At 40.9% G+C, this 18,397-nt stretch overlaps 1 protein-coding gene across 6 annotated transcripts in view; it reads right to left on the reverse strand.

Annotated features, from left to right (window-relative positions):
• Positions 1-14,301: 14,301 nt before the first annotated feature.
• pbx1a (pre-B-cell leukemia homeobox 1a) overlaps positions 14,302-18,397 on the reverse strand; it is a 49,076-nt gene continuing 44,980 nt past the window's right edge. For 2 of the 6 annotated variants that reach the window (XM_076981434.1, XM_076981430.1), the window contains one exon: positions 14,302-16,921. Coding sequence is in view for 4 of the 6 variants with exons in the window: in XM_076981430.1 (XP_076837545.1) it covers positions 16,829-16,921 (93 nt within the window). In the remaining 2 variants the exon portion in view is untranslated. The remainder of the gene's footprint in view (positions 16,922-18,397) is intronic. The other 4 variants (XM_076981431.1, XM_076981432.1, XM_076981433.1 and 1 more) reach the window with 2 other exon arrangements.

Consider the following 18,397-nt stretch of genomic DNA (forward strand, 5'->3'; position numbering starts at 1 on the left):
CTGATATTTAGGGGAAAAAGACCTGCTGTTTGTGACTGAGTAGTCTAATAATAATTACATTAAAATCATTAAAAATGCATTAAACATAACAGGCTTCAGAATCAGATATACCACAGCAGACTTTCATGTGATAGACTTCACAACATTGCCCCGAGGAACAGTTGAAGTCAGGTGTGATTTAAATTTCGGTTGTATTTTTTCCCCTACCCGAATCTTAAATTTAAATGCTACAATGGCCTGATTCGACGTCAGTGTGAACCGAGGTCCAACACTGCTACCTAGCGAGCCAGTGCCGGCACTGCACTCACCCATCCACAGGTCGGCATTATGCAGTTCAGCGAGATTAATCAGGCCTATTCCTGTTTCCACCCATAAATCTGCTCAAGAGCTCATTAGCGTCTTCTGGGTGGAAACACATAATAGAGACATCTTAATTTCAAGATACAGCACCACCGACTTGACTTCCATTTCATCACCCCCCTTAACCGTTTACACAACCGTCTGTTTGTGCCTTCTCAAACCTCCACCGCCAGAATACCCAGCGTTTTGTGCGGTCCGGTCCGGTGGGACTCAGAAAACCGGGGCACAAAACGAGGTAGGACCAAGATGTCACGACGGAGCTCCCCGCCTAGACTGCTGCAGACACCCGTCATGTGTTTGTTATCACCCGCCAACGTTTAATAAGTAGCCACGAGGTGTCCCCTTGAACAGAGCTGGAGGAACCGGTCCTAATCCAAGCCCCGCTAAAGCCTGGTTTATACTTTCGCGAGCGACCGTAGCGCGCGACTCCGCCCACCTCGCGCGACCCTGCGCGAGCGGTGTAGGCGTTTATACTTTCGCGAACGTCGCGAGCGTCGCTGCAGTGTTCTCCGAAACGATAGGTGGCGATAGGTGGCAGTGGAGAATAAAAAACCCTTGCAAAACCGGTGAAAGAACATTTTTACCTGACCAGAGACCGTATATATACACACCAGGCATCAAACATAAATATGACTTTGCAATGTTGTCCGAAATGATATGTGGTAGTATAAAGAAACACCCCTCAAAAAAAGGGGAATGAACATTTACCTGACGCATTTTGATGTTGCTTTGTGTTTCAGGTTTGAAAAGTGGTGGAATTTAGGCTAAAGTACATTAAAATGTTGAAATTACGTTAACAAATACGAGCCTCTTGTAATTCCAGGACGAAACATGAGAGAACGTGAAGACGTTAAGATTGGGCGTTTTGAAAATAAACAACCATTAAATAATGTGATTTAAAAAAGCGAATTATTTCGAGTATATATATTAATATTTAACTTAATTATGTTTATCGTGCTGGAAAATATTTAAATGGGCCTTGAAAGTGCCGTACAAGTGCTTTAATTCCACCTTGTATAGGTGTATGAACTCTGCAAACATGACTTTGTTGATCGCGCTGAAGCGCGGCGCGCGCGCGAAGTTACAAAATTCGGGAGGTGCACGACCTCGCGCCGCGACAGCGCGCGATGCCCTCGCGCACGGGCGGAGCCTCCGCGATTACGTCATTTTCGCCGCGCGGACCCTCGCGCCGCTCGCGGCGCGTCGAGTATAAACCAGGCTTAAAGCGTCCAAACCCCGCACATTGACCCCGCAGTCAAAGGGGCGCGTGAGGAAAAGTCCGCGCGCCAGTTATCTTATTCAGCCCACTATTTAAAACGGGCGCGTGCTGCATGACAGTCAACTTCGCGCCTGGAATCACGTGTTGCATTTTGCCATTTAGTAGCAGATAATGCGGCATGTCCGCGCCACTCATTTAGGTTATTACCAAGAATGACCGAGTCCCACACACGGGTTTAAAGGCGCCCATAGTTATTATACTGTAGTGTGAGATAAAAGTCTTTTGAAAAATGGCATTTCGAAAACTCGCAGTGCGAGTACATAATTGGATGACAGTCAGCATGTCAGAAATGGTAAGTACTTGCTCGTTTTAACAGTCAGTTTTTTAGGCTACCTCCTTTAACACTATGACTAGTACAGTACGAGCTTTTATTGCCTTATAATGTTCAAGACCATCAAAATTCCTACAATCAGTATTCCAAGTGCCCATCATTATTACTTTAAGAGTTTCTCAAACGTGGCGCGCACACACTCACCTACATTTGCGATTTTCATTAACAGTTTCTCTAAGAATCATTCATTAAAAATTACGATTACGCTTACGATCACAAAGGAGAATGTGCAAAGTAAATACGTGCCAAAACCCCAAAACGTTCAACTGCTTCCAAAGGCATTTAAAAGTCATAAATACTTGTGCATTGACCACAATTTAGCTGCAGCTACTAGGCAATGTCTCCCTCTGGTGGTTGATTTACATAACGCATACAGACAAAGGACAGGAGCATACATTCCCCGTGAGAAGCTCCAGACACGTCAAATCTCATGTGACTGTCACAGTTAAAAGGAGAAATGAATACAAAATCTCCAACTTAATTTTTTCAATCCCCAATTAAATTTTTTCAATTTTTCAAATTTTCAATTACATTTACATATTAATCTTATGTGGTGTTGAATACAGGGTGGTTAAGTAAAAGATTGATTTTCTTTATTTTTCCACTTTCTTATTTATATTGTGCATTTCATTCCTCCTCCATTTTTTTAACTTTGCAAATTTAGGCAGGTTACTGTAAGTGATGAGAATATAACCATATATCATATTGTATGGCCCTTATAGTGGCATTTGTAACATGGCTATGGAGCTTACAACCACCAGGCAATTTTTTGATCATCTTACATGATGGCCTGTATGCTGGCGTTTATTCCCCCCTCACACATCAAGTCAGTATCTGGTCTGTGTGACTATTACCAATTTAGAAGTGTAAAAAACAGTAAAATTCAGTATGCTAGTAGGCGCACTTCATTGCAAGGTGTGTAGCTCTTTTTCTCTCTCAAATAATTTAGAAGTATATCCATTTTTTATATGCAGACTTACCTTTGTAATAAGACGCTGTGACAGCAACATGATCCAAGTGGAAAACGGGAAACCGGCCAGAGAGACAAACCGTCCCAAAAGGACTTGCTCTAAACTACAGCCTAATGCTGGCAGATCCAGCAAAAGATTCATCTGTCGCTGGATGCCTGACTAATTGAAGTCAGGCATCCAGCGCCTAATCAGCGCGTCAGTACTGGGGAGACAGCGACCTCTGGAGGCGAGGAGAGGGAACTGGCTGCTGAAGTGACACCGTTCAGGCTTTACAGACAGATGCACATACCTGTTTTCTGTTTTCCCATTTAATGTGTAAAACTGCAAAGAATATACCCCAAACCACCTTACTAGATACATTTGTCAGTTGATTAGTTCTCTATGCCCATTCTCTGCATGCAGCAGTAACCATGTATGTTATGAAGTACATGTGTTCATATTGGGCCTTTACAGGACACAGCAAATACGTGGAATCAGACCACAGATCATGTTCGATGGGAAATTCAGTCTCAAAACACACAAACATCTCAAAGACGGCAAAGTCTAAAACTCAAGGACTCTTGGGAAGGTAAGACGCAAAGCTGCGGTATTTGCTCTTAAAGCAATTCTTAAGTTAGTCAAAACTTATTATAGACTTAAAAAAAATCAGGTTGCCTACCCAACTGTTTTCTGAATTTTAAACATTCTTTGAATCTGCATATAGACTACTGCCCATGAACATAAAACAGAAAAGCATACTTCTAAGATCTATGGTGTCCAGTGGAGTTTACTTACATTTTTTCTAATATTACTTGTCATGACTACACTTTTGAGCAATGAGGTGCAAAAGTGAACCGTGTAGACATAGCTAGATAAATGATAAACCCCAGGAGAGCTCTACAATACCATAATGCTACGGCAAGGAATTGGTTTATTGTACTTGACACATTATGATGATATAGCACTACATTTCTTTATTTTTCAGAGAGACATATCGTATTCTTCTTGGTAGTGGCTTTTGTCCATTCTGGTGTAGGCCTATGGGATACAGGATGATGTTAGCATTTTGCCATATGTGGTGTTGTCCATGACAAAACATAGTTTCATAATAGTGAAATTATAAACACTTTGATTTTTTCACAGCAGCGATTTTCTGCCATGAAAATAGTCAAAAATCTCTCTAAAGTATTTATCTGTAAGCGCCAACGAGTATCAGTCACTCTACGTTGTTTAGCTAGCAAGTTGTCTAATTAACATTCTCGACTTCAAGGTAGTTTGATGCAGTTGACCAGGATTGCCTACACTGTGGATGAACCCAATGTAATTACTTTACTCTATATGTAATAAACATGGATCTACTCGATTCATTATATAAAGTCTGCCATTGTTGAGGAATGAGCAGATTTAGTCTTGCACCACACAGCCATTTTGAATGTTAGCCAAAACCTCCCATTTTTGTCTCATCTAGCAGCCAAACCTCACATCACATTTCAGCTGCTTTACTCTCGTGTTTCCTAGCAAGCTCTGCACATTCTTTGATGTGTTTTTCATCGTTAATGGCATCTTTCCAGCCATCATTTAACAGGCCGGCTGTATGCAGAGCTCCACGTACTGCTGACAGCACCTTCAATCCAGACTCTGCCACTGAACTCTGTAACCCCTTCAGAGTGATTGTTACCTTCTTTGTGGATTCCCACACAAGTTTCCCGTCTTTGATGTAGAGTTTTGAGGGTCTTGTCTGCTCAGTGCCTGGGTGGTATGATGCAATGTCCGTTTCCTTTCAATTGATCCCCTGAGATGTGCATGTTCTATAACTTTAATATAATCTCTGTAATAAATAATATAATCTCTGTAGTTAGACTATAATTTTCCTAGAATGCACCTTGATCTTTATTTTCATAGCTTTTCCTTCATATTCACAGTCTGGTTATCGGTATTTGAATTAAGAGGGTCTGTTATTTAAAACAGGTGAACTTTTTAAACATTCACAGGGGCTAATTGTATGTCATTTTTGACTATGTTAGAGAAGTGTCTTCCACCTGTGCTTCTATTGCCCAGGGGTACTTATGCAAACATCATTTACAGTTATACATTTTTGTACTTAATATTTGCTTAAATTCAATCAGAATTGGTTTTAATTCCATGATATCCAACAAATCTGATAACTATTAAGGACATAACTGATGAGTTTTTCATACTTTCCTAAGGTACTGTATTTATAAGAACACATGCTTTCTGAGTACAGAAGACATGATCTTGGGGTTTGGCAACACTTTGCTTGTCCAATTATGTTATCAGGTTAAAGACATGTTAGGGGGTTTCAAAGACAGTCTCTTAACAGAAACCTAAAAGTCCAGACTACAGTTTTGTTTTATTACAGCTCATAACACAGCTAGCTCGGAATGAGTGTTCTATAACCCTTGATTATCCCGTATGTATAAAGCTGGACTAAAGCTAAAAAAAAAGTGGAATATTTAATGTTAATGTTACAATCATTAAAATGGGATCTAGCCCATTGTGTAAGCTCCATGTACAACACTATAGTACAAAATATAGAAAAATAAAGTACAAAATAGAGAAAAAAGGTAAACAAAATATCCTATGACATCTAATGAATGGAAATAAGACAATCTCAGTGCTTTTAATTATAGAGTTGCACAGTTGGTGGGAGGGGGTTACAATGGTGATGAAGCATCTCTGTAATTCCTTTAGCATTTATATATGATCAGTGTGATTTTAACCTGGATTTGAAATTAACTTTTCAGATTGAGTTTTACATTAGGTACATTTCCTGCAATTAAGTGATGAAAGAGTATTGTGCTGAGGGGATAAACCCAAAAAGAGCAACTCAGATTTGAACATCTCAGCAGGACAAGGCATTCCATTAATGTCCATTCCACATACCAAACGCAATCTCTGCTAACCTTACACTATAGGCTCAAGGCTACCGCTGATTCGACAGTCTTGTCTCTGATGAAAATTATGTTATTTACACATGTATTACTCTATTATGTGAACTATAACAGAGATACAGCTCAAAACAGTTAAACCGAAATTTAACAGAAATTATTTCATTAACATAAATCAAGGTTGGCCTACCCTATAGGCAATAAGAAAAGTTTTATAGTCAGTCTTTACACAGGAATATGGTGGTGAAATGATTGAACCCTACACAGATGATTACCACAAGGCTAGCATGTAGATATAACAAGGCCATATTTCTGTTATAAATGCTGAGTTACAGCATTACTGATTACCTTATAGTTTGAGGCAGAGTGAAATTGAGTATTGAATGAAAGGACTGCAAAATCCATTATGTAATACATGCATAGTTTTTAGACACACCACACACACCTAGCTACTCCTGCCCTAATGACAGTTACAATTGTTCTCATTGAAAAGACTACAGAATCACAATGAACAGCCAGTTCAGTTATTGTGTGCAGCTTTTCGCACATAATGCAAACTTCAAAAGGCTTCAAGGAAAGTGGGAATATACGAATAAAAGTACAGAAGCCCGACTCAAGCCAGCAGGCTGATCCATCACCACCGTCACCTCGTGCATGTAAATGTGCAAGATATGCAGTGCCATGACTTTTCAACTCACACACTCCTGACCCGACCCCGAGGACCTCCTGGACTTGAATCTTTTTTGGTCTCCCTGCGCGGTAGGCGAGCTGGCACGTTGCCCAAGGCCCACGGCCAACGGGCAGGTGTAGGGGGTAACTGCGCTATTTTGGCATTGCTCCGAAGCCAAGCCCTGTTGGCCGTTTTTTTTGCCTTTTGCCCCCTGATCCAACCCCCGCATGCCCCCACCACCCTCCCACCGCCTGCCTCCCTGCTCATATTTAGTCAATTACGAATATACAGCAACAGTGAAAGTAATTCAGGCAGACACGCCACTGTCCGGCTCAATAATGTCAAAGTCGTTAGCGAGGCGGGACCCTGATCGTCGGGACTGGAGAAGGAGGCTTGAACAGATTCCGCCCTGTCCTCTCCACTGTCCGTCATCCACGGGTGTCACTCCTGAGAACGTGATCGCTGGGCAGCGATACGCACCGTCACCGAGTGACCTACATAAGAAACGCTCATTCACGGACGCGTGCGCCGTCCGTGAAACACGGCGGATCCGCTGAAATGGCAGATCCACAGGGGTCAAAGGTCAGCATTTTAATTCTACAAATCTATGAGGCCTGGCCTATTAAGGACATATTTTCCAGGTCATCAATATAAGAGCCCGTTCAAGGTTAGCACTGGGGAATTGGAGCTGACTGCACACATTTTTCCCAGGGCTAAAGTGTGGCCTTGTTGTTCATTCAGGAATTTGATATCGTGTTTTTAAACTATATAATAAAACGAGTAGTTTGCCTTGTTTGTGTATTTTGGTCGTGTTAATCAGTCCAAAAAAGCCCCAAGTCAACAACTATTCACACCCCTCCCCCCTATTGTAGAAAAGCAATGTGTTTTATGACATCAAGTGTAAATTATCAGGGTGGCAATCCTGCATCTCACCCATGAACCAAACCAAATGAAAGTGTGAACACAAGCTTAGCAAACCCAATACTGTTAGATTAGCAAATTAGTCTGTGAGAAGACACAGTGGCTAGGTGTGTGTGTGTGTATGTGTGCGTGTCTGTGTGTGCAGGTGTAAATGCAAGTGTGTGTGTGTGTGTGTGTGTGTGTGTGTGTGTGCAGGTGTAAATGCAAGTGTGTGTGTGTGTGTGTGTGTGTGTGTGTGTGTGTGTGTGTGTGTGTTAGTTTAAACATGACCCTGCTGACTGGAGTGTGAAGATGCGATGATGATCAGGGCTGACAGGGTGTGATGCTTACAGGGCGGAACCAGCAGGGTCTTCCTGGCACTGCAGTAATGAGATGAGCAGGGTGCCACTCACCCGGACCTGCCTGTCCACGTCGCCGTTCACCCAGGTACCGATCACCTCAGCATGGTTCACCCAGGTACTGCTCACCCCAGCACAGTTCACCCAGGTACCGCTCACCTGAACCTGTTCACCTGTCTTCGGGTCTCAGGCCTGGGCAGGTGAGTTAAACGCCAGCCACCTTACATCAGATTGTTTCCCACCCACATCGGTGTGGGAACATTTTAGTTCAAAATTGTTTCTTTTTTTTGTTGTTGAATGTTTTGTAAATCTCTTAAAAATGAAAGACTGAAGTATCACAGTTCATATATCAATTATCACGTAAGTGTTCAGACCCTTGACACTAAGGCAGATGAGTGTTGCTGAATACTACTGCTATCAGTTCTCCTTGAAATGTTTCTACTTCATTAGAGCCATCCACCTGTGAGTAATTAAACTGATGGGACATAATCAGGAAGGTATATGTGTCTACACATTTCATAGTGTATGTCAGAGTGAAAGCCAAGGCCTAAAGAATTGTACATTGACATGCAAGCCTTACATTAAATGATTACATCAAATACTTACATTAAGGGATTACATCAAAGACTTTTATCAAATGGTCAGATCAAAGATTTACTGTAACATGGTGGGAGTCTATAGAACCTTCTATAGAACCTTCTCCATCAAATACATGTGGAGGACAAAGTGTAGAGGGAAAATAGAACACGCAGAGGTAGATCCACCGGAAAAGAAAACTGTCCAAGTATCTCTTTCCCCGAAGCAACGAGACTCCTCCTCCTATCTATGGCAACCTTGTCCAGCTCTTTAGCTGTGTCCGATTGTGGTGGGTTATTATGTATCGTGGTGGGAGTTGTGGTTGGACACAAATACGATAAAGAGCTGACACCTACTTTAACGGAGCCAGTCTTCTCTAAGTGAACCGCGCCCACACGGAGAGTGCGCGACTTACGAGGCATACCGAGAACACACTTCACAGAAACACTCACGAAGGAATATAAATCAAATCAAATCAAAGTTTATTTGTATAGCGCTTTTCACAACACATGTTGTCACAAAGCGCTTTACAGGATGTACAGGGTTAACAATACTATGGGTCCAGAACCAGAACTCACAGGACTTTAAACATTTAAGCTAGATTGCAACAACCAGAGTAACAGGGACAAAACCACCAGATCACAACCACAATAACCCACCATCAGAACACAGAAAACCAGGAACTAAATACCAGACAATAATGAAGCATAAACTAGAAACAGCTGAGATGGCAAACGAAGGCAGGACTATACAAAGAAGGTGTGGCGGACAGGAAGGGGGCGGAGCCAATCGTGACACTTACATTAAAGGATTATATCAAATACTTACATTAAAGGATTACATCAAAGTACAAATACCAAAAAAAACCTGAAAACATCCAAGATTACAGTATTATTATTCTCAAATGGAAGTTTTAAAACACCAACAATTTACCCAGATCTGGCCAAACTGAGTAAATCGGGTATGAAGGGCCTTGGTCAGGCAGGTAACCAAGAGGTCAAAGGTCACCATGTATGAGAACCAGAGTTCCTTTGTGGAGATGGATGAATGTAACAAGACAACGTAGTATCAGGCCTTTATGGTTTCAGCGGCCAGGCAGGAGTAAGACCTCATTAAAGGAATATTACAATCTGCTTGAGTTTACCAAAATACACCTGAATAACAGACCATGAGAAGCTGGTCTGATTGAACTATTTTACCACAGTTCCTAGTGGTGTTTTGGAGAAAACCAGGCACTGAGAAACATCTCATTAATACCATCCCTACAGTTAAAGGTGGTGGCAACGAGCTATGAAGATAGTTTTATGCAACAGGGACTATACTGAATATACTATTCAGTATTCAGTATAGAAGGAAAGAGCAATTCAGAAAAAATACAGAATTATCCTGGGTGAAGGGGTGAAGGTTTACATTTTAACAAGACAACAACCTGAAGCCTTCCGTCAAGAAGACATGGGAGCAGCTTCTGAAATACTTTGCGAAAGGCTTGGCATCTCCCAGCCATGGTAACAGCATTATCCCAGTAGAGCTTTTTTGCAGAGACCTAAAAATGAGCTTGAAAGATTCTGGCAAAAAAAAAAATGGGAGAAGCTCTCAGGGTTGACTTTTTGACTTCCAATCTTACGAACTCCAATCCCACAATTGCAATCTGAATTTTGGAAATTCAAGAATAGACCCTGCACATTTTCTCCCAGTGGAGCTTCTATCATCAAATACTCCTATAACTCTTCTGTGTGTTTGTAGGCATCAAAAGCATCCCAAATGAAAAAAAACCTGCACTGTCATTTGTAAAAAATGAACGTAGGAGCAAATCTTGGCAGCATAACCATTATTTCATTCCTCTCCTCTGTCCTGCCTCTATCTCCCCGTTTTTTCGATTCCTTTTTGATGAAAAAGCCATGTGTTTAAATAAAGCTGCTTAAGAATGCTCAGTATTTGACTGGCACTAAGGCCCAGAATGCGCGTGTGAGGCTCTGATAACTCGGCAAGGGTTTTTTTTTCTCTCTCTTTCGGAAAAAAGGGGCCTGCTCGTGTCGGTATGGGGATTTCTCACACCTCCTGTGACGGGCTGATACGCTGTGCCCGCGCGCCTGGACCAGTCGGCCTATCGCCGGGATTTGTCCTGTCCTTTCAAACCCGAGGAGATCAGCGGGGAGATGGAATGCCAAATGACGCAGAGGTGAGCGGGGAGGCGGCGGCGGCGGCGGCAGTGAGCCGATAAAGAGAATTAAACGAAGCCCTCCGCGGACGCTCGCATGAATGTTGCTCTATTTCATCACTTGGCCTACACCACCACGCGTGGCTTTCGGTGACAGCCAGAGGTTTGCTTACGCCGCATATAAATGAAGGGGAAATGAATGGCTTCTGATACCAATGTGAGGATACTTAAAAATGGCAAACGGATTTGGGTTTTCAAGGAACAAAAAACAGGTCACTATTTATTTGTTTTCTTGAACATTTTTATATTATTCTTTTATCTGTACGTTTCATTTTAAAATCTAAGGAACCGAAAGCAATTTGTGAGTATTAATCTCTTGGGTTTGCTACCAGTTTTATATAATTTTAATTAAATTTTAGTATCTGTAACATAAACTATGTTGATGTTTATCATTGCACATTTGCCAAATGTCAGTAAATTTTGACTGTCCATACGCATGGTTCATTTTTTAAACATTAGACCCTTGTATGAATAGTGATCTTTCTTAAACAGCCTAATGATTTGATAGTTTTCTTTTTGCAAATTGACACACACTAAAAATACGTTCATCGTCTCAGAGGATTAAGGAACTGTTTGGATGAAGATTTTTTTTATGAATATATAGATTTCAGAGGTTTCATTAATACAAATGTTTGCGCATGAGAATGCCTTCCTCAAAATAAATCTGGTTAGTCTTTAACGTTCAACAACTGCAAACAAAGAAAGCATGCTTATTTATTAAACCTATTTTACAAGCCATAAGCATCCTGACACGTTTTCATTAACACGCACACAAACACGTGTATGTATATGTGTAAGGCTGTGTATATTGAGCCTGAAGTGTGGGATAGCTTCACATTTCATTTGTGTTATCACCTACATCTCTTAAGCGTGTTGACATGGTGTGTCTGAAGCAGACCTGACTTGGTTGGGGGGTGGTTGCCGTTACAGAAGGTCATAATGCAGAATGCACGAGGCGGTCGACGGAGCCTCGCTAAACTTGTCTCTCCTATGGCTCCACGAGTATGTTCTTACCACCGGGCTCCTTAGGCCAGCGCTGCGGCGAGCTGAGCCGGACAACGCAGTCGAGATCCAGCCCGGAGGTCTGGCTACGGTCAACAGCCTTGGCCTACTTTCACGTGTTTATGCTGGCTGGTTGAAACACTACCGCCGAACCTTGTGAATCCACCTAAAAGTGTTCCAAGGAACTCGCAGTATTTCAGTGATTGACGTTTTCTTGGCACACACTATCCTCACAGCTGCCAGATGCACTGTAAACAGTGTGAACAGTCGCACTCTGGCTGAAACTGGTGTTTTTGTAATGTTAATTATTTAGCACAAATGTGAACATGCAGGATAACTGATGCAAGAGGTGAAACTAAAGCAACACTCCAGATTAACCTGGAGCGCCTAGCAGACAGCACAGACGGCACTCTCCACAGATGTTGAAACATCTCTTGGATTTTTATGTTAATGAAAAACAAACTGAAAACACAAGATTATATAGCCCTGTATAAAAAACAGCAACTGCTACACTTAAATACAATGAGACCGTTCACATTACTTTTTAGCCTTTTTTGACAAACAAAATAAACTCTGGCTCTGCGGATTATGAATATCCTCCACAAACCCATCCATCAGGAACAGTAGAGTCTCGTCTCACAAACAACACATGGCAGCGTTTACAGCGTTATAAGCTCCATTGTGCCGCGGTTCTCTGTTGCGTGGAGGGAGGTGACGTTATGACCCATTGACTCCGCCCCTTCTCTCGGCACACCTGATTATTGCGTTTTGCTTTGTGCTACAACACAACTCTCTGCATGTGACACTTTCAAACCTGTACTGCCTTTCGTTGTTTGCTTATTATTCTTTCTCATTTTAAATTCCACTTTATGTAAAATGATATTAGCAGTCAGCTAGTCAGCTAGCTAGAAGGCAAGGCAAGTTTAGCTAGCTAGAATACTTCTTTCTACACGTCGTTTTTGTTCTCATTGATTTTAGAGCTGAGTAGAAAGGTATGTTTTGTTCCTGCTCGGTAGTTTTTATATGGAGCTCTTGTCTCCCCTACCCTGTCACATACTATAGACTACCACATCATCTGAATAGAGCCTAGAGGGTGTCGGAAGTTTTTGTTTATCCTTGTGTGTTTAGTTTGATTTTATAATTTAACATTGTCATTTGGGTCCTATTTTGAGACTGTTTGGCCCTCACAGCCTGTGAGCTTTAGTTATGGCCTCTGGTAAGCAGAATTGTACTTGTACTGAGGATCTTTCCCATCTGATGAACCTCCTCCATGGGCGTAACAGCTGCACAGTTGAAAAACATAAAAAAAGTGGAAAAATATGAAAAAATATATATTTTTAAAGGATACTTAACAGTATGTTAAGTGGACTTGCAGGTATGAAAAATATTTATGAATTTTATTTATTCATTACTGTGAAATTAGTCATAGTCACAGAAACCTCGAGAGGAGTGCAAAAAGGTGACAAGGTCAGAAATCACAAAGGACTGTAGGCACGTCCAAAAGCATCCTCACCAGTTAGGGCTTTAAGGGCTTTTAATGTGAAAAGGGTATGCACAGATTAATACCCTATAATGAATAATTTGAATATTTATTGAATTCAGAGACAAAAATGCAAATTCTGAGATTCTGAAACTGTCCATTCAAATGTTTTAAGATACTTTTCCAGCTAATTCTTGAATACTTCTGTCCAGTTGGTAAACTAGAGATTAAAATGCACTGCAATTGTTGACAAACACTTAATGAAAGCAAAGCTTTATTTATAAGTATTTATTTTTGTCTGATAGCTTTGTATTTAGCAATTCAAAATAAACCACTTGGCAAGTTTTCCATTATAGCTTAACAGTGTAATCTTCAACATTTTTCCACCTTAAATCAATTTTTTTGTTCTATACACAAATAACCAACATCAGCTTCATGAACATGTTTATTTTCAAAAGGTAAACAGAAATACGGACTACTTTTCAAATGCTAGACCTCTGACAAATCAAACACATGCGCTCTGCTGCAAAGCTGTTCTGTTGTTCAAGCACTACTGCTAGACTAAACCGTTCATAATATACAGTTTCAAATTTCTTCTGGAAGATGTTGTAGACATCACATTACACGTGATTGGTCCTTAGAATTTAAATAATGACTCGCTATTTTTTGAAAAATATCTTCTGCTACGTGGTGTTTAAATGATGGGAGCAAAGTTTGTAATCGGTATTTGATTACAGAATTGTAATCAGCAAATGTAATCAGTATTTGATATCTCATATGTGAAGTAATGCATGTGTGTTTGTTTGTGTGTGTTAATAATGTGGATGAATACTCTTGGATTATATAAATTATTATCTTGGTTATATAAAATATATGGGAACAGGGTTTCAACTTGCTTGAAGCAGACCAACAGTCCCACTCAAAACAAAACTAAACACCGTGCTCCCAAATCTACACGATTCACAGAAATGGTCTAACATTCAAAAAGCTGAATTTTCCTGAAAGATGTCAAGTTTTCACATGCACTTGTCTTCTGTTACTCCTCTACTCATTTAATTTTACACATTTAAACATTATCCTTAATGTTTCTGTGCAATAAAGCATATTAGAATATTAGATTAAAAACACATCTATGGGGAGAACTTCTTCTTTATAGGTGTGAATTTGTTTTTCCAGTCTGGTTCATAGTTCAGTACATTTTAAATGTAAGATCTGAGGGAAATGTCCACCTTGGAGTGCCGTTACAACAAAAATGGAGGAATAAACACACACCGATGGCTATCAACACTTTACAGTGAGCAGGACAACATTTATTGAAGATAAACATGTCCATTTTGAGACAATGTTCTGCAGGGTTTGTGATTTAAAAAAAAACAAACAAACAATTTTTTGGACTTTAACACTTCATATGGTACATAATTGTGTAGTCTAATAATGCATTTATAACAGATGCAGTCAAATCTATCTCACAAAAATATATACACTTTCAAAATGGCAAACGTCAGTAAACAGAGGCATGTTTCTTCATACATGTATGTCATTCAGTTCAAATATCAAGATATTTCATTGATGTTTTAGTATGAGTCTTTGAATTATTAAAATATCCATACCTGGGTGCTTTAATGGTTTATATGGTACACTGCCATAATATGCCATGAAATTAATTCAAAAGATAAAAAAGGCTTTTCAAAGTATTCAAAGGCAGAGAAAAAAGCGAAACAGAAAACATTTCTTTCACATTGGTCTACTGTAACAGATCCTTTCACTGTCTCTGTTTTATGAGTTAAAATGCAAAATAAACTAATTGTTAACCATAGTACTTAGTGTATAGATTGGTGATTTTGGCATTAGGATAATTTCGATTAAACTTAGCATGACAAACTGGCTTAAACCAAGTTTATAACATAATTTAAACGCAGACTACACAACCCTCAATACTCATGGAACGTTCCCATTATAGGACAGCCCTAAAAGAGCCGTCCATCACAAGGTCATGAGAGGTCGAAGGGTCACGGGCTGGTTAAACCCAGTATTACCTGCATAGGCCTAGCATGGGCTAACTGTCAAAATATCCAAATCCTATTAACCTAATGACTTCCAGATTTAAGTGGATTCTGATGCAATGTACACAAAAACAAACTTCGTTACCAGGGCCTTGACAGGCAGGGATACATTTTCAACAAAAATTAGTTCAGTATTGGATTTTTTCAGCAACATTTGTTTCAATTAGGCGGCCTTGACAATAGCACCAGCGTCCAGACGGGTGGTTAAAAAAATTCTTGAGTTGGAATGCTACGCAGAGGTAAGCAGCATCGTCCAAATTTCCACGGCCTTCCAAACAGCACAGGACACCAGAGAAGAGCTAGTCATCCATGTACAAACATGATGGTACGTTTTCTTATACAGCTTTTATACAAGACATTTGGTTAAGTTGTGACAGCAGGTTGTCACCTGAACTGCAAACATGCTCAGTTCTCGAACTTTAAACTCACAGTCTGGTCGCACACGTAGAGACAAGAAGTGGACATAAAAAGGTCTTTACAGATCAGCGACTTTAATTTGACGCCGGCTAATTCAAGGTGGCATTCGGGTTAGTGGGTGTTACCAAGTGTTTTTGCAATGCAAAATGAAAAACAAGAAAACAAACAAACGGAGCATAACAATGCACAGTGAACAGCACTGGGACTGCTCTAATTTCCATCAGAGACAGCATTGGTCTATTCAACCAAGCACATGGCTTTTGTAATACATTCCCTTACAAAGATTGAGGAGTGATGAGCAGTTTAGCATTTGCGAACAATCTGAAGTGAGAGCTGGAGGGGGGGGGGGGGGTGTATATCGGGTAAATAACATTACATACACCATAATGACTTAATGTTTCCGCCATTATATTTCCACCGCCTTACAGATTACAGCTCAATGTACAGAACATCTCACTCAGAAACAAACAGGGAGGAAATGACTGCAAATGAAATCTGTGACGGCATGGAGTTTGTGCGTTTGGCCTGCACTCGGACGACTGTACTGCCGTAATGGTGAACGAAAGGCCCTTTAACTAGGGCAGTACAGGTTTATCTGTACTGGGCTGAATCCTGCACCAGGTTTCACCAGTATGCTGAGACTTTTTGATGAGAATTTGCCTTGAGGTGCTATTGCCTGGGTCCACGATCTACCACATACATCCACTGATCTATTATATTCATAATAAAAATAAAGAATCCATTCGGTTAGGACTTTTATTCTAAATATGGTGAAACAAATGTTTTGCGATGCGAATCAAAAAAGTGAAAAGCAGCATGTATTAAGTGATCTACAAATTAAAAAAGCCAACAAAACTGTAATGTTACGTACCATTAAAGAGAACCTTCTCTTGAACACAAGCTTGTAAGCAGGTGATTCCTGCTGATAATAAAGTTTCTTTTAGAAATCAAGGATCACTCTTATTATGTCATATTGATACTTTTTCCCCCAAGAGGTAGAATAAAAGCATTAAAATTGAAATAGGAGGGTTATTTGTTCCATCACTGAATATTAGCCTCATAAGAACAAAACGGTCACAGGTCAGTGGCCTTGTACCACCTAAAATGCACTGTGAAAACTGTACAAACACATTTTTTTTCTTTTCTTTTTTAAGCTGACCATTTTCTCAGAAATTTCTGTAAAGTATTTCAAATGTTCCACAGTAGTAGAAGGGACGGTGTGATCGCGTGTGTACTGTAATCCCAAATCAGATGAAGAGGTGATGTCCTGTGAGTTTGAGGGTCGTGGGTGATTGTGGCTATAGTCAGTGGAGATCAGTTGGAGGTGTCAGAATGAACGCTTCCGGGTCCTTCCGTTGGGGAAGTGACTGAAGAGGGAGTTGGAGCATCCTGCCAACCACCATTCGCCTGTGAAAGAAAGGATAAATGTTCTAAACGTGTGTAAAGAGGCACATGATATCCAAGTTCTTCAATACAGATGTCAACATTTTTATTAAGGTACAATTCTTATTTTTTTTAATCTATGGCAAGGTTTGTCTATCTGGCCCTATTTTTTTTCCGTTATAGTTACGGCTGGTTCCCATTAAAGTAGTTTAACTCTGCTCACCAACACCACCGCCAAGCCTAGAACTTCTCTAATAAGTAAGTTAGCGCTGGCCTCTAGGCACTCAGAGGAGAACACTAAATGCTTAGTTCTGCCACTTGCCTGTGCAGACGTCTCACTGGCTAATACATCTCAGGCTGAGTGAGGCCAGACACTTGGTAATGAGAGCGGAGGCGGCCGTCTACGCAGTGCCAGGGTTTATTTTATTAAGGGAAAGCAATAATCATAACAGCCTGTGGTCAAAACATGCAGGCAAGACCATAGCAGGTGTATTCATACTGGACCCCCCCCCACTCCCTTCTCAAAAATAGTCTAATAACAACAGGGTCTAATAACAAAACTCAAATTTGGACACTGGCAAACCTTGGCTGACAGACACAGGCTCAGATGAGCACGTGACCTTACGAGACCAAGCACGGCCTCCGCTGCCCTGGCTGAAAAAGTCGGACACACAGCAGCGATTCCAGAGCAAATCCCGGGAGCTCGCTCAATGCCACGGCAATAATTCCAGCGCGCATTCGGTCAGCGTCTTTAAACAACGCTCGCGTGGACAGAACGTGCCTCTGTGCACCAACCAAAGACTACATATCACTAAGCTGAGGGTCATGACCTCGTACACGTTACTAAAATGAATAAATAAATAAAATCAAGAAACTACAGTGCCTTGCCCCACCCTCCCCTTACCCACCACACACACACACACACACACACACACACGTTTGTCAGAAAAAGTGTGCCATAAAGTGGGACGATTAAAAGAAATGACAGTAAATGAACCATAGGACGAGTCATTTCCAGAACAGGCTTTTTCAAAGGCAGATGATGGCGGAATCAATTATTGCAAATTATCACATTGGCTAAGGGAATGAAAGTATAATGGGCATCTAAAATGAAGGCCATTTCACATCCGGGAGACAGGCGGCCTGAAGAGCATTTGGAGCATTAATGGCAATTTCCATCAGAAAAAGTGTCTGGAAGTGGGATTTGGCAGCCTCTTATTTTCACAGCCTGTTATTTTAGATAGAGGCAGTCTGTAATCAAAAAAATGGAAAAAGAAAAAAAACACAGAGGGAAAAGGGGAAAAACTTTCAAATCTTCAGTCTGGTGACACCCTACGTCTGTTTCAAACGTGTAATTACAGTGGCGGACTGCGGTGGGGGGCTGAGGTGGGGGTTGTCTCCAGCACACAAACGCCACGTCTAAGCTCCGTCATTATCGCCAATGGGGAGAAAAATGGAATAAGTTATCCGGGGAAATAATGCAGGGAAAAGCGGCTCCTA

The sequence above is a fragment of the Brachyhypopomus gauderio genome, chromosome 19 (genome assembly GCF_052324685.1).
Source record: "Brachyhypopomus gauderio isolate BG-103 chromosome 19, BGAUD_0.2, whole genome shotgun sequence".
NCBI classification, from domain to species: Eukaryota; Metazoa; Chordata; class Actinopteri; order Gymnotiformes; family Hypopomidae; genus Brachyhypopomus; species Brachyhypopomus gauderio.